Source organism: Acipenser ruthenus, chromosome 57, assembly GCF_902713425.1.
Source record: "Acipenser ruthenus chromosome 57, fAciRut3.2 maternal haplotype, whole genome shotgun sequence".
Lineage (NCBI taxonomy): Eukaryota > Metazoa > Chordata > Actinopteri > Acipenseriformes > Acipenseridae > Acipenser > Acipenser ruthenus.
In genome coordinates, this window is record NC_081245.1 from 4,495,043 (window position 1) to 4,512,134 (window position 17,092).

General features: G+C 43.6%; 1 protein-coding gene and 1 long non-coding RNA gene across 3 annotated transcripts; both read right to left on the reverse strand.

Moving 5' to 3' along the window:
• Nucleotides 1–1,300: 1,300 nt before the first annotated feature.
• On the reverse strand, nucleotides 1,301–8,353 carry LOC117969373 (zinc finger and SCAN domain-containing protein 2-like). 2 transcript variants are annotated; one of them, XM_059017742.1, is made up of 4 exons: nucleotides 7,624–8,353; nucleotides 6,185–6,637; nucleotides 4,486–4,958; nucleotides 1,301–3,005 (listed from the first exon to the last, which is right to left on the reverse strand). In XM_059017742.1, exons 1-4 carry the CDS (start codon nucleotides 7,958–7,960, stop codon nucleotides 2,709–2,711), a joined length of 1,560 nt encoding a protein of 519 aa, XP_058873725.1. In that variant the 5' UTR covers nucleotides 7,961–8,353; the 3' UTR covers nucleotides 1,301–2,708. The 2 variants fall into 2 exon arrangements, with proteins under 2 accessions (XP_058873725.1, XP_058873726.1); XM_059017743.1 differs by having other exon boundaries at nucleotides 4,486–4,955; nucleotides 7,624–8,350.
• Nucleotides 8,354–9,466: 1,113 nt separating this feature from the next.
• On the reverse strand, nucleotides 9,467–15,165 carry LOC131724876 (uncharacterized). The gene is made up of 2 exons (XR_009320339.1): nucleotides 15,038–15,165; nucleotides 9,467–10,659 (listed from the first exon to the last, which is right to left on the reverse strand). It is a non-coding gene; the product is annotated as an uncharacterized LOC131724876 (long non-coding RNA).
• Between the last annotated feature and the right edge of the window lie 1,927 nt (nucleotides 15,166–17,092).

The window sequence follows — 17,092 nt, forward strand, 5'->3', positions numbered from 1 at the left end:
GAGAGGAGAGAGGAGAGAGAGGAGAGAGAGGGGAGAGGGGAGAGAGAGGGGAGAGGGGAGAGGGGAGAGAGAGAGAGGAGAGGAGAGGAGAGTGGAGGAGAGAGGAGAGTGGAGAGAGGAGAGAGGAGAGAGGAGAGAGAGGGGAGAGGGGAGAGGGGAGAGGGGAGAGGGGAGAGGGGAGAGAGGAGAGAGAGGAGAGTGGAGGAGAGAGAGGAGAGGAGAGGGGAGAGGGGAGAGGGGAGAGGGGAGAGAGAGGGGAGAGGGGAGAGGGGAGAGAGAGAGAGGAGAGGAGAGAGAGGGAGAGAGAGAGAGATCTTACATAGAATTTGATAATTGCATCACTCTGTACAATAATGAACTAACGTTGCTTCACGAAGTCGAATGAAACCTGCTGGATAATGTTACCATAACATACTGAATTAAATACCGCTTTGCTGTTTCTCCACATACTTAAAAAAAAAAAAAAAAAAACTGACAAAACTGTGACATTTTGAAATCGAACCTGAAATACTACTTGTACGATCGGTATGGTTTCTGATAGACGTTTTTTTTCGATATCATTTTGTAGTTTCTTTGATTACGTGGTTAAATAAAAGATCTAAATTATGTTCATATCTATTATTATTATTATTATTATTATTATTATTATTATTATTATTATTATTATTATTATTATTATTATTATTATTATTATTATTATTAGGGCAGCAGTGTGGAGTAGTGGTTAGGGCTCTGGACTCTTGACCGGAGGGTCGTGGGTTCAATCCCAGGTGGGGGACACTGCTGCTGTACCCTTGAGCAAGGTACTTAACCTAGATTGCTCCAGTAAAAACCCAACTGTATAAATGGGGAATTGTATGTAAAAATAATGTGATATCTTGTAACAATTGTAAGTCGCCCTGGATGAGGCATCTGCTAAGAAATAAATAATAATAATAATAATTATGTCGCATTCCTAAAATTCTAGGTGATGCAATACGTTTTGTCCATCGCTGTGTTTGTGATCTATCCCTAGCACAACGCTGCCATCTGCTGGTGAATCACAAATTACATTTTTAAAAAGTTGTAAGTTCAGTTGTGACGTAGATGAATTTAACCCAATTCACCCTCCAGCCCAGACCCTGAACTCGTTCATTATCTCACTGTCCCTGATAAACAAACCTGGAGCTCCACGTTCCACCAATCCACGCGAGACGAATCCACGCTGTTATCCTGACGGCTCTTGTTCAGAACCCGGCTTCACTTATCTTATTCTCAGTACCCAGATATTCACGACAGCAGTGGAATAAATACGCTTGGGAACGTGTGTAAATGTCTTTATTAAAACAGAAACGATATACAATTAAACACTTTAGCACCAGCATAGTTATTTTCTCTCTCGCTATTTTCGATAATACAGACATCGCTATGACGGACATTTGGCTGTGTCGGAAACAGCACATACCTGCCAGTAAACAAACAGTACAGTGTGACGCTAGGTCTCTGTGAATAAAAACAAAACATGTTATATTGACCAAAGACAGGAGGAGAATAGACAGAACCGAACCTAGGAGCTAACTCCTAGAATTAACTAATTCTGCTTCAGAAAGTCCAGTGGAACCTGCTGACTTATGTCACGTTAACATGTGACATTTCAAAATCTAAAATGCAATACTATTACCCGGTTTCCTTTGATGACATGATGTTGAAAATAAAGATCTAAATTATGTTAATGTATATATATATATTCTAATTACGTTTCAATCCTAAAATTCTAGGCGATGCTAAACTTTTGGTCAGCCAGCGCTGTAGACCTGTGAAAATGAAACGCAGGAGATGTCAACTCCACTCCTCGTCGATCGACTGAAGAGGGAAGCTTCCACAAACTGCATATTGAAGACGGATTCATTTCTGTGAAGTGTGTGCAGCATATGGAAGGTGCCACGCAGTATCATGGGATGTTAATGAGGCACCATGATCTATTCGATAGCTCTACTGTCCTGTATAGATTTCTATCTGTGTATAATGTAAGGCGTACAGAGAACACAACGCGATTTCAGGGCAATGCTTTCTACATTTTAAAACACAGGAACTAGGAGCAGAGACACACAGTGAGGACATGAAGTGGAGACTCAGGACAGAGGGCAGGAGACACGTCTTCACACAGAGACCACCTCTTTCCCCAGATGCTCGGTCCCAGCGGTTCGATTTCATCAGCACGACAAATCAATTCTACGGAAGCAACGTGGTGTTCTGAGAATTTGCACACTGCTGTATGTGTAATGATATAGAGGAGGCTGTGTGGGCCAGTGGGTAAAGAAAAGGGGCTTGTAACCAGGAGGTCCCCGGTTCAAATCCCACCTCAACTCATTGTGTGACCCTGAGCAAGTCACTGAACCTCCTTGTGCTCCGTCTTTCGGGTGAGACGTAATTGTAAGTGACTCTGCAGCTGATGCATAGTTCACACACCCTAGTCTCTGTAAGTCGCCTTGGATAAAGGCGTCTGCTAAATACACAAATAAATAATAATATATATAGAAGGAGGTAGTGTACACAAATTAAAACATTTCAGGATGTTTTGAACTGGGTAGAAAGTAGAACAGTCCAGTAAAATTCTGTGGAGGTTGTCGGACAAGAGAGTTCATTCCAAGAGGTTCCAAATCTCAAGCGAACTAAAAAAACTAGCCCCTTTTTCATCTGGTGTGGAGCAAACGCTTGCTCGCTTGCTCTCACGCACTGGTCAGGCTGCACTGGTGGCTCTTCAGCCTGTGCAAGTCCGCGAAGCCCTGCCAGCACCGCGGGCAGCGATGGGGCTTCTCTCCCGTGTGGGTCCTCCTGTGCTTCTTCAGGTGCTCGGACTGCACGAACCTGCGTCCGCACACGGTGCAGTGGTAGGGTTTCACCCCCGCGTGGATCCGCTGGTGCTTGCGCAGGTTCCCCAGCTCGTTGAAGTTCTTCCCACACTCCGTGCACTGATAGGGCTTCTCTCCCGTGTGGATCCGCTGGTGCTTCCTCACTGCTCCCATCTGTAAGAAAACAGAAAAAACTCTTATTTTTTTATCAAAACGAGAGCATAACGAAACAGCTGTCATACCCGATCAAAACCCTTTGAGGTCCATTTATTCAGCACATCTCAAGGCGCGTCAGGTCCAATTTATTTTCACACGGGCAGTTTATTTTAGACGCGCTGTTTAAAAGTATTTTTTTCACAGTAAAACAGGTTTAAAAGTCTCTGCATATCAACAGGACACTCAGTACTGCATCTCCAGCCCCGTTCCTTGTTCGCTGTATTCATCACATACCTCTTCATAGTCGTGCATACCGATAAATCATCTCCTGATCACTCGTTTTATCACCAAACTCCTCAATAATGCGATCCAAGTCATTATTTTATTACTATAGCATCTCAAAAAAGCTCTGCAGATGTCTGTGATGTTCTTTGAGCGCTGGATGCGGAAGCAGCTATCTGGTTTGTGTATGTCCGTGTTATCTATGTGGTGTCGGGTCTATCAGTATTCATGAGATACGCCCCTATCGGTCTCACTCGGCCATTGAACGGTTTTCTCGGCTTTTTCCGGAGAAAAAACGACTAGAGACCTGTTTTTTGTGTCTTTTTGATGATGTCGGACCAGGTCCGACACAGGACCACAAAGGGTTAAGAGAACACAGTTTGGGGCTAGGGGTTAAAAACAGTCAATCAATTTCGATCACACACATACACGATCACTGACACTGTTCCGTTTCTGAATCGGATTTTGTCGTATACTTGTACTTGCTATAAATATATATATATATATATATATACAATAAATAATTTATTTCTTAGCAGACGCCCTTATCCAGGGCGACTTACAATTGTTACAAGATATCACATTATTTTTTACATACAATTCCCCATTTGTACAGTTGGTTTTTTACTGGAGCAATCTAGGTAAAGTACCTTGCTCAAGGGTACAGCAGCAGCGTCCCCCACCTGGGATTGAACCCACGACCCTCCGGTCAAGAGTCCAGAGCCCCTAACCACTACTCCACACTGCTGCCCCTAGAACCAAAGTCATTATATTTATCTTGCTCTTAATTGTATTAATACTTGTGCTGTGATTCTTGAAATGTATTTGTTTACGACTGTAAAGTCGCCCTGGATAAGGGCGTCTGCTAAGAAATAAATAATAATAATAATAATAATAATAATAATAATATTTACGACAGCAAGGTTTGGTTTGGGGGTACATAAAAAGGGAGTACACCAGTGAGCGATTCGAGGAATTCAACTCAAAGAAAATCTCCCTGCCTTGAGAGAACGTTCCAGGTGTGCAGGTAGATCAGTCTTACGCAGGTATCCCAGGTCTAATATATTTGATCTAAAGAAATATTTGCCAGCAACAACTGGTCTGTGGTCTACAATCACGCCATTTGAGTCCATTTACCTGCAGACGTTGTTATTATTTAGTAGTGTTATATATTTATGATAAAGGCAGCGACAAAGCCCTCCTCAATCCTACACACCTGTCTGAAACTCTTCCCACACTGCCCGCACTGATACGGCTTCTCTCCCGAGTGGATGAGCCGGTGGGTTTTCAGGTTGCGCAGGTTGGTGAAGCTCTTGGCGCATTCTGGGCAGTGGTAAGAGGGTGAGCTCCCTGCCGGCTGATTTCTCCCGTTGCCCGAGGGGCTAGGATCCCCCCACCCCCAGGGTCCGTCGCGGGGTGCGTGCTGGGGATCGAAGCGTTGGAAACTCTGCTCAAATTCACCGAAAGCGAAAGGAGGCTCCGCCTGGCGATTTCGCTGGCTGGCTTGAACAGGATCCGGCTGACGGACCCCGGGACCGGACACGGCGCTCTGAGTTTCGGGGCGGTTCAACCGAGGGTCCTCGCTGTCTGTAATCCAGGAGGGCAGATAAACGGGACGCCTCTGTACGGAGGAGCGGTGGAGCTGTCTGCCACAGGAAGAGGCTACGGAGTCGACTTCTGGGACATCTGCTTCAGAAAACGACAATATAAGATTACTACACAGGACCTGATGTTACAGACAGGGCTGCGAGACCCACTGCCTTCACAGATCCTGTCCCATCAGCGAGACTATTATTATTATTATTATTATTATTATTATTATTTATTTCTTAGCAGACGCCCTTATCCAGGGCGACTTACAATCGTAAGCAAATACATTTCAAGAATCACCGTACAAGTAATAATACAATTAAGAGCAAGATAAATACAATGACTTTGGTTCTAGCAAGTACTAGGTTAAAAACCTCAAAATTAACCTCCCCCAAAGTCAAGCCAGCTCTGGCCATAAGTTTTGCATCACCTAGAATTTTAGTATTGAGAATTTCAAAAAAGAAAATGCTTATCATTATATAAAACATATAAATTTAGATATTGTACTTCTGTAAATCAAAATAAAACTACAAAATGATACAGGAAGCCGTGACAGTAGCACAGTAGGATTTCGAAAATGTCAGGATCTTCGGTTTTTCATGAAGTATATTGAAAAACTACGAAGCGACGCGGAATTCAATATGTTAACAAGGGAACATTATTCAGCAGCTTTCATTGGACTCTATGAAGCTGAGGGAGTTCATACTATATAGAGGGGGTGGAATTCAATATGTTAACAAGGGAACATTATTCAGCAGCTTTCATTGGACTCTATGAAGCTGAGGGAGTTCATTCTATATAGAGGGGGTGGAATTCAATATGTTAACAAGGGAACATTATTCAGCAGCTTTCATTGGCCTCTATGAAGCTGAGGGAGTTCATTCTATATAGAGGGGGTGGAATTCAATATGTTAACAAGGGAACATTATTCAGCAGCTTTCATTGGACTCTATGAAGCTGAGGGAGTTCATTCTATATAGAGGGGGTGGAATTCAATATGTTAACAAGGGAACATTATTCAGCAGCTTTCATTGGACTCTATGAAGCTGAGGGAGTTCATTCTATATAGAGGGGGTGGAATTCAATATGTTAACAAGGGAACATTATTCAGCAGCTTTCATTGGACTCTATGAAGCTGAGGGAGTTCATTCTATATAGAGGGGGTGGAATTCAATATGTTAACAAGGGAACATTATTCAGCAGCTTTCATTGGACTCTATGAAGCTGAGGGAGTTCATTCTATATAGAGGGGGTGTAATTCAATATGTTAACAAGGGAACATTATTCAGCAGCTTTCATGAGCAGAAGCACTGGGTTCTACTCACATGCTGTGCTGCTCGTGGACGGCATCGCTCCTTCCTCCTTTCCATCTGCAGCTCTTTCCTGAGGGGGGTGATGTTTCCTCTGCATGGACCCCAGCACAGTGCCCTCTTCTCCAACACTAGAACCAGTGTCTTCAGAGACAGGCTGATTGGGTTTCATGCAGATCAGTTCAGGATCCTCACAGAGGCTGCTCTCCTGTAATTCGTGGAAGTCCCTCTCTGTAGAAACCTCTCCCGTGATGGAGATGTATTCCACTTCTGGGGTCTCCTCTTTGATGACGATAAAGTCCAGTTCCGGGTTCTCCTCTTTGACCGCTTCACTCTCGACAGACGTCAGATCCGCGGCACGCATTTGAGAAACACCCCAATCCTGATGCAAGCCCTCCTGTGGGGTGTAAACACACCCTTCCTCGAGTCCCGACTCGGATTCAAGTGAAGAGCGTCTCTCTCTGGAATCTGTGGGGACACACAAACACACACACAGGGCTGGGAATCAGACTCCTATTGCACAGCAGTGTGATCCAGTCCAGGTTTTACTACCAACTTGATCAGCCCCCAGTGTGTCTAGCTAACAAGCTCAGGTGTGTCTGATTATTAAACTCCTAGAGAAACCAGGACTGGATCACACTGCTGTGCAGCGGGAGTCTGATTCCCAGCCCTGCTACATACAAAACTATGGCTATTGAAACTCAGGGGGACTGTCTGAATCGTGTTTGGTGTTGCTGTATAATATATAAAACTATGGCTATTGAAACTCAGGGGGACTGTCTGAATCGTGTTTGGCGTTGCTGTATAATATATAAAACTATGGCTATTGAAACTCAGGGGGGCTGTCTGAATCGTGTTTGGTGTTGCTGTATAATATATAAAACTATGGCTATTGAAACTCAGGGGGACTGTCTGAATCGTGTTTGGTGTTGCTGTATAATATATAAAACTATGGCTATTGAAACTCAGGGGGGCTGTCTGAATCGTGTTTGGTGTTGCTGTATAATATATAAAACTATGGCTATTGAAACTCAGGGGGACTGTCTGAATTGTGTTTGGTGTTGCTGTATAATATATAAAACTATGGCTATTGAAACTCAGGGGGGCTGTCTGAATCGTGTTTGGTGTTGCTGTATAATATATAAAACTATGGCTATTGAAACTCAGGGGGACTGTCTGAATCGTGTTTGGTGTTGCTGTATAATATATAAAACTATGGCTATTGAAACTCAGGGGGACTGTCTGAATCGTGTTTGGTGTTGCTGTATAATATATAAAACTATGGCTATTGAAACTCAGTATCTGAACTACAGCTCCCAGCATCCCTCACTGTTACTGCTAGTGTAGTGGCATGCTGGGAGTTGTAGTTTTTTTATGATTCTGTATAATATTTAAAACTATGGCTATTGAAACTTAATATCTGCAGTGCGTTAGGGTTACACATGTGAACTCACCTTTAACTCTGTTGAATAACCTCTGGCTCTCAATCCTCGGATGGTCTTGTTCATTGCAGTCCGTGTTCATGTTTCCCAGGGCTTGTTTGATGTTTGCATCCGCAGCGCTGACACACAGACGCACCGCTTTCAACTCGCTCTCTGATATTTCCAATCTCAGCTTCAGACTTTCATTCTCTTTCTCCTTTCCAGCCATTTCCATTCGGAATTCAGTGAATTTGCCGCCGACAACTTTTGTGATTTGGCACAAGACGGTGTCTACAGCCGCTTTCACTGCGTGCTCGATGGTAGAGGCGAGCTCGTCTTGAAAGAACGACACGGAGACACTGACGTCCATCTTCTTAGGAGACTGGTCAGGCGAGATAATTAATTTAATATCTGTTGATACGCTCTCTCGCCCAGTAAACTTAATACGAAAAAAAAACCGGCGTCTTTTCTGAAGCTGTAAGTATCGACGCACAACAAAAACATCTCTTTTCTGCTCGATAGCAACGGTGGTGGGCGTGACTGGCTGAAACCGTCGCTCGTCATTGGCTGCGGTAACACATTCCGAAACCGGATTGCGAAGCTGATTGGCTGGCCAGCTCGTCGCTGTCGGATAGATTATGAAACTGGATCTCACAGTCCGGCGTTTGGGCTCCAGGTTGCTGTTATTCTGCAATGAAATCTCTCCACGGTAGAGCCGTAATGGCGACAGTTGCACCAAAGGGCTCTTTGCACATAGTGACGTCGGTGCCTATCCTGTTTTGCTTAGCTGTTATTTATTAAGCTGGTAGCGTAATTTCACCCCCCCCCCCCCCACGACGGGTATTCCCAAAGACACGCCCCAATAAACCCCCAAAACTAGTGACAAATAAACCCCCATTACATTTATAAACACCCACTCCTCCCCCCCCCCCCCCCCCCCAGCTCTAATTACATTACAGAACCGAGTCGATTGCAATTCAGAATTCAAGGAGGCTGTGTGGTCCAGTGGTTAAAGGACTTGTAATCAGGAGGTCCTCGGTTCAAATCCCACCTCAGCCACTGACTCATTGTGTGACCCTGAGCAAGTCACTTCACCTCCTTGTGCTCCGTCTTTCGGGTGAGACGTAGTTGTAAGTGACTCTGCAGCTGATGCATAGTTCACACACCCTAGTCTCTGTAAGTCGCCTTGGATAAAGGCGTCTGCTAAATAAACAAATGATAATCGCTGTGGTATCGACCCCTCAGTTTCTGTTTGAACGCCAGAACGGATTCAAGGCTGGTTTCACAGACTCCGGTCAGCATTAATCTGAGCCTGAGGCAGGAGATCAGTGCAGATATCAGCTTCTGGTTTGTTCCGTGGCTGTAATCACATGAAACAACCTGAACAGCCCTCTGTAAGAAAATAAAACAGTACAGTACTTGATTAACCCTAATTAGCCTCCTTATGCCACATCACAGCACACTGGAAAAAGGCTTGTACTGTATGCCACGCAGGCCTTTCTCCCTGCAGCGTACAGTGTAGGATTCGACCCATTCAGAACCGCTGTGGTTCCTACCCCCTTCCATAGCGACCCGTTTGATAATGTGCTCCAGGATCATTGAAGTTTATATCTGTATCTGTACGAATATATCCCACATCACTCAACCTGGCAAACAATGTTCAACTTTCATTTTTAATAACAAGTTAAAAGATTTTATTTTTGGCTTGGAGTTTGACAATACATATATTTTCTTAAGCAATAAAACATTATTTTAGCTTAAGGAAATGGGGTGGGGTGGGGTGGGGTGGGGTGGGGGAGGAAAGGTCTACCATTTGTTTTGTTTTTTTTAAATGATTTCTAAATCCATAACGACAGAAGAATCTGACACAACACAGCACAGTTCACTGATCACTTTAATTCAATATCCACACAGCGTACGCATGCAGCGCCAATGAAACGATCAAACAGTAAGGATTTCAGATCAAGACAGTTTTAGAGATCTCCCTATCGCATCGGGCAGCAGTGTGGAGTAGCGGTTAGGGCTCTGGACTCCTGACCGGAGGGTCGTGGGTTCAATCCCAGGTGGGGGACACTGCTGCTGTACCCTTGAGCAAGGTACTTTACCTAGATTGCTCCAGTAAAAACCCAACTGTATAAATGGGGAATTGTATGTAAAAATAATGTGATATCTTGTAACAATTGTAAGTCACCCTGGATAAGGGTGTCTAAGATATTAATAATAATATCGCAGCAGGATTTATCAACACATTACAACCTGTTTCAATTATTTCCTGTTCTCATTAGGGAGAGCGATCTGGATACACTGCGATCCTTAGAAAAACAATCTCTCTCCCGGCAAACTCCAGAGTAAACACGGAGGATTGTATTGTAGAGTTGACAAATATACATAAGAAAGTTTACAAACGAGAGGAGGCCCCATTCGACCCATCTTGCTCGTTTGGTTGTTAGTAGCTTATTGATCCCAGAATCTCATCAAGCAGCTTCTTGAAGGATCCCAGGGTGTCAGCTTCAACAACATTACTGGGGAGTTGGTTCCAGACCCTCACAATTCTCTGTGTAAAAAAGTGCCTCCTATTTTCTGTTCTGAATGCCCCTTTATCTAATCTCCATTTGAGACCCCTGGTCCTTGTTTTTCAGGTCGAAAAAGTCCCCTGGGTCGACATTTAGCTTCATAAACTCAAACGAAACCCTCTGAAAAACGTTAACGTATTCAATTACAAATAACGCTTTACAGTTTTAAATGTGCTTGTTCCACAGGGTGATGATGTAAAACGCTGTACGCTGTGCTGAACGAGGGGGAGAGCTTCGACGGCATTGAAAAGACTCCGGCAAATTCACACAGGAGAGAAACCGCTGTGTTGGTACAGCTTCCCCCCTGGGTGGATTGGACGGGGAGTTTCCAGCAGCTCAAGAAGCGACTGGAGCTTCTCCAGTCCGTCGAAGCCGAGGAAACTTATTTCCCCACTCGGAACATCCAGCGGTCTCACGTCTCGGAAATGAGGATTTTCGGACAGGGGTGTTCCTAGTTCCCCCTCCACGGGAGGAGATTTTTCACTGCAGCCTCCAACTGTGGAAACAGAAAGAGAGAGAGCGAAAGAAACATTATCGTCACAGATATTCAGGTTCTGCAGCAACAACCCTACAGAACGGTTTCGCTTCCTAATGAAGTCGAACGGTTACCGGACGTTGAATCTAAATTCAGGGTCTTGCGACGGCAGCCTGATGACAGAGGGAGGGTCTGTGCTGGAGGAAGTTAAAATCAAGAGCTTAGAGCTGGTATGAAAACCACGAGGCCGTGCGGTCGCCCCTCGAGGACGGGAGTCTGACGCCCCCGTTCTAGACGGACAGGCACCCCCTCCTATTCGGAGATCTTGGGGAGATGTTTCTAAACGTCTGGGGCGAGGTCCTGTCGCCACGGTTGCCTCCAGTGGTCATCGAGGAGCAACAAAAGACTTGAGCATTGCTTCACAATGCACACGACTCGCGAGGATCGTGGGATTGGAAGAGAAACGGCAGATTTAACTTTTGGTTTTTTGTCTTCTCATTATTTCGTTCTCATTTGACAGTGTTTTCTAGTTGGTTATTATCAACGAATAGGATTTCTTTTCGTTAAGGACATTATAGTGAAGTAAAAAACACACTGCTGAGCATTTCAAATCTAAAGAGGAGGTCCCTGCAGAGAGAGAGAGAGAGAGAGAGAGAGAGAGAAAGAGACACTGCACAGAACAGACAGGAGTGTGAATACAGAGAGAGAGAGAGAGAGAGAGAGAAAAGAGAGAGAGAGAGAGAGAGAGACACTGCACAGAACAGACAGGAGTGTGAATACAGAGAGAGAGAGAGAGAGAGACACTGCACAGAACAGACAGGAGCATGAATACAGAGAGAGAAAAGAGAGAGAGAGGAGAGAGAGAGAGAGAGAGAGAGAGAGACTGCACAGAACAGACAGGAGCATGAATAGAGAGAGAGAGAGAGAGAGAGAGAGAGAGAGAGAGAGAGAGACTGTACAGAACAGACAGGAGCATGAATACAGAGAGAGAGAGAGAGAGAGAGAGAGACTGCACAGAACAGACAGGAAAGAGAGAAATAGAGAAAGGAGAGAGAAAGAAAGAAAGAAAGAAAGATGGAGGACACGGATACAGAGAACATCGTACGACACGAACGACCACAAGCGTACGTTTAAAACACACAGCAGTACAATGTGGGGACAGCGTCTTTAAATTAAACCAGTTCATTCAGGGATCATCTGACCGGTCGGACCGCTGTGGGTTCAAAAAGTTGTAAAAAAAAAAAAGTTTAAACTCAGTTAGGAAACCTTAAAAACAGAAACACCAGCAAAATTCACAAAAGGAGATTTAAGACATCGCTGTGCTGAACGAGGGGGAGAGCTTCGACGGCATTGAAAAGACTCCGGCAAATTCACACAGGAGAGAAACCGCTGTGTTGGTACAGCTTCCCCCCTGGGTGGATTGGACGGGGAGTTTTCGAGTTCAGGACCCCCCCTCCCCTCTCTCATCCTTCCCAAGATCCAGACTTAACATCAATTACAACTGCGAGATCCACAACCAAGTCAAATCAAATCAGTACCCGCACCTGCGATTATCACTGCAGGGTCATTTAAAAACAAACACAGCGAATAACGCGTTTGTTCGTCACTTTTTCCCTGGAAATCTTAATTATAAACTGCAGCGTAAAAATCGTAACTGAACAAAACCTGCACTGCGATCGCAAATGCAATTTCAGCACACAAATTCTGGCAGGGGGGGGCTGTGAATCAGAATTGAACCCAGAGTCTGTTTCACGCGACCGTTTGAGTTCCCCACCCCCCCTCCCATCCCCTCCCAAACTAAAGGATCATGGGAAGATTTCAGGATTGTAATATTCATGTTATTAATTACTAATTATTAGACTTCAACAATGGGGCCTTATTCATGTGAATCAGTGACACGCTGCACACCAGAGACCGACAGAGTGGAGATTAGGACATAATGAATCAAAGTACATGTGAGATTTGCCAGCGATGATCACAAAATCAAGGGAAGTCTAGAATATTGTGTTCAGTTCTGGTCACCTCGTTACAAAAAAGGATATTGCTGCTCTAGAAAGAGTGCAAAGAAGAGCAACCAGAATTATCCCGGGTTTAAAAGGCATGTCGTATGCAGACAGGCTAAAAGAATTGAATCTGTTCAGTCTTGAACAAAGACTACGCGGTGATCTGATTCAAACATTCAAAATCCTGAAAGGTATTGACAATGTCGACCCAGGGGACCTGAAAAAAGAAACAAGGACCAGGGGTCACAAATGGAGATTAGATAAAGGGGCATTCAGAACAGAAAATAGGAGGCGCTTTTTTACACAGAGAATTGTGAGGGTCTGGAACCAACTCCCCAGTAATGTTGTTGAAGCTGACACCCTGGGATCCTTCAAGAAGCTGCTTGATGAGATTCTGGGATCAATAAGCTACTAACAACCAAACGAGCAAGATGGGCCGAATGGGGCCTCCTCTCGTTTGGAAGCTATGTTCTTAATAGTAGTATTTGTTAGATTTCAAAATGCCATATTTTTCAATTTCTACGTTTTTTGTAAAAGTATACGGGGGGGGGGGGGGGGGCTACAAAGCGGAAAGTAATTACACGTGACGATTCAGCGTTTAAAAAGCACAGGCCATTTTGCATACAATAAATACAAAACTTAATAATTATATATACATAAATAAAACAAACGCTTGAAAAAGGGAGGTTACAAAATGGAAATATGACTTTACTAAAGGGGAACAAAATTTTCTACACAGCTTAACGGCTTTTTTCAAATACTGAAACACACACACAGTGCGCACAGATTTTAAAATGAGGTTCTCATGAATTAATTGCAATTAATTCGTCTCCATATCAAATTGCTCCAAAACAAATGCTATAGGATTTCTGTTAGGGAATTCTACAGAGAATGTCTTGCAGTTTGGAGAGTTGGAGCGAGTCTATCCCGGGAAAAACAGACTTACCTAACCGGGTAATATAATCCCTCGTCCTGATTTCTGCGAGGAGATTACCAAACCTCAGTTTCCGAGTTTCATTCTCTGTATCCTCTCCGGCCATTTCTGTGAATTTTACCGACGACAAACTTTTATAATTTCACACTCGACGCTTTCACTGCACCCAGAAACGGAGATACTGGCGTCCATTTTCTCTGACTTTATTTTTTTCATTTTTTAAGTGGTTTTGGAAAAACAATTCAGTTTCGAAACCCACGCAAGCTCAGAAAAAAACAGCACGTTTTACAATATTACACGAATACAACAAATTACATTAAAAATTAAGCAGGTTTTAGGCGACTTTATGCGGCCACACGCTGTATTCCCAAACACACGCTTTGGGGGGGTTCAAATCCTTAAAATTAATATTATATATACACACACAAGAAATAAACCCAGCGATTAATAGAGCATGCAGCGACTCGATCAACCGACCCACATCAGCCCTAACCGTGTTAGGCAGCAAATGTATAATAAAATATATAAAACGCTGCGTGTTGAATTGTTTATATATAAATAAATTAAATAAAAACACTGGCTGCTTACCAAAATGTACATTTTCAAAATCTACGGTTCAGCGTCATTATTTATTAAATTGGGAGGCGGGAAACTGCGATACAGCTAAACCGCATTTCAATGACTATAAATCGGCGGGTTCAGTTCGATTATAATTCGAATCGATTCTCAGCGCTGTAATTACAGCAGCGCGGTTTTAACTACGCGCGAATTACCGCGGCATTCTCCAACAACGCAGCTTTGAGAATTATCCAACTACTTGGGGAGGGAGGGAAAGTCTGAACAAAACCCAAAAACTTATAAACCACATTTTCGTGGCGAACTAGTCAGAGTGTTTCTCTCCGAACCGGGCTGGGTCCGGTCCCCGTTCCTCGCTGGAGTGACTCGGCGGGTTTATGAAACCGGAGACCGCCGGACGCCATTCCGGCTCCGCGCTGATACTCGAACCCGCGGCGCGGCTCCACGGCGGAGCCGGAATGGCGGCGGTTGCGTTACCATCGACACGGCCGGAGAAGGGCAGACTCCTTTCCGGAAGTGAAGTTGTTTTTTTTTTCCTTCTATGGCCGCTGCTGTGTCACCGTGAGGCTTATTTGAATTTTTTTTTTCCACTGAAATGCTCGACATCGCAGCAGCGATGATACAGCGAGACAAAGACACCCCCCAAAAAAAAAATAAAGACACGAGAGGCATGTTAAATAAATCAATTGCGAATTGCTTCAAATCGCCAGCACGCTATGTCGTAATACTCACAGTCCGCAGTAATTCAGAGCGGTTCTAGGTTAGGTTTAGACTAGTGCGCATTTATTTTGGGTTTTGCTCGATACGTCTCCCATTTTAAATTATATTTCAAGACTGATTTATCTATCTGTCCGCGTCATCTTACAATCCTCCCTCAAAGTAGTACCTGTTTAGGCAAACCGGACAAACCCGTGTCTTGAAGCGCAGCCTCGTTGAACCCGCTCCTCCTTGCTTTATTTTTTAATTTTATTTTTTTCCCCCCCTGGGTCTGCTTCTTGTTCTCCACACGGGACACGTCCGGGTCCGGTCTGAGAATCTCCCAGAATTACACGCGGTGTCGTGCAGGCTGGTGGGCGGGCCTGGGGGGGCGGAGTTCCGCAGACACGTCACGGTGACGTCAGCCAAGAGAATTCCATACAATTCCATAAATTCCATAGAATTCCATAGAATTACATTGAAATGGAATGTCATATTTTTAAAAAAATATATATAATCATCATACTAATACAATAAGTAAAAAAAATGCATTTGAAACCTCAATAGGCGTTGTAGCCTATTGTTCATAATTGATGGTATTACACAATATTGGACAAGGTATACACATCAAACACACCTCCTGTTTTAAACACATACCTATCTCTTGATGTCTCTTCTAATATTGATGCTTTTAATTGTTCCTGTTTTTTTAAAAATTACTTTTATTGTAACTCTTGTCTTGTATTGACTTGTAAATCGCTTTGCAATGCTGCAGTATGAGAGATACTATAAACACAAATACACTTTAACTGCGAGGAATGTGCGAATTATTCATGTCAGACACGGGAATCAGACTCCTATTCCACAGCAGTGTGATCCAGTCCTGCTTTCACTGTGAGTTTAATAATCAGACACACCTGAGCTTGTTAGCTAGACACACTGGGGGCTGATCAAGCTGGTAGTAAAACCTGGACTGGGTGACACTGCTGTGCAATAGGAGTCTGATTCCCAGCCCTGTACACATTCTATACCCCTAACGTTTCTGTTTTGCAAATTACACATTGAGAATACCTTCATACAGAACATAATTTAGCTCTTTTATTTAACATCTTGCAATCAAAGAAACTACAGAACGATATCGCAAAAAATAGTCATGATAGTCGCACAGCAGTATTTCAAGTCAGATTTCGAAATGTCACGTTTTTTGTTAAGTAGGTGGAAAATTACAATATCTTAAACAGCAAGATGGGGGGGGGTTCCGAAAATTACAGCGTCACGCGTCCCCACGTGCGGCTACAACTGTTTATTAATTTAAAAAAAAAAACTTTATTGAAACCACAAAACTCTCTGGCTGGCTGGTGGTGACGTCAGTCCAGGAAGTACAACGATAAATGGGAGTGAATGCGAGATGGGGTTCGGTTTATTACAAACCAAAAGGTTTCGTACAAAACAAAACTCTTCACCCAAAAGAAAACGGCACACTGGCCAAAACAGACAGACAGACAGACACGGAACCCAGCACCGATAGCAACTGTAAAGCTTTTTAGTTTATCTTTCAGTCGCGTCTCGTTTCCTCCTCTGAACACACTAACCCTGTTCTGCCAAAGCTGTGGGTTTTTATATCGTGGCAGAGAGATTAACTGGCTATTAATTACCTGGTTTATCCCTCTGCCACATTCGGCATGGGGTTTCTCATATTATTATTATTATTATTATTTATTTCTTAGCAGACGCCCTTATCCAGGGCGACTTACAATTGTTACAAGATATCACATTATACATTATTTCACATTATACAGATATCACATTATTTTTACATACAATTACCCATTTATACAGTTGGGTTTTTACTGGAGCAATCTAGGTAAAGTACCTTGCTCAAGGGTACAGCAGCAGTGTCCCCCACCTGGGATTGAACCCACGACCCTCCGGTCAAGAGTCCAGAGCCCTAACCACTACTCCACACTGCTGCCCTTATGTGTGGTTGACAGCCAGTTTGTCAGTAATCACTCACTGTTGACCACGCGTTCTCTCAATGTTATCTGGATGTGGCATTTTAACCCCATCCAGGCTAATAAAAGTTTTTTTTTAACACACAAACAATACATTTTAAATAATAATAATAATAATAATAATAATAATAATAATAATAATAATAATTGTGTGTGCTGATGCGCCAGGGAGGCAAAATAAGCTGATCCCTGGAGCCAGCATTACACTTCAGCCATTAACACCAGACAGAAGG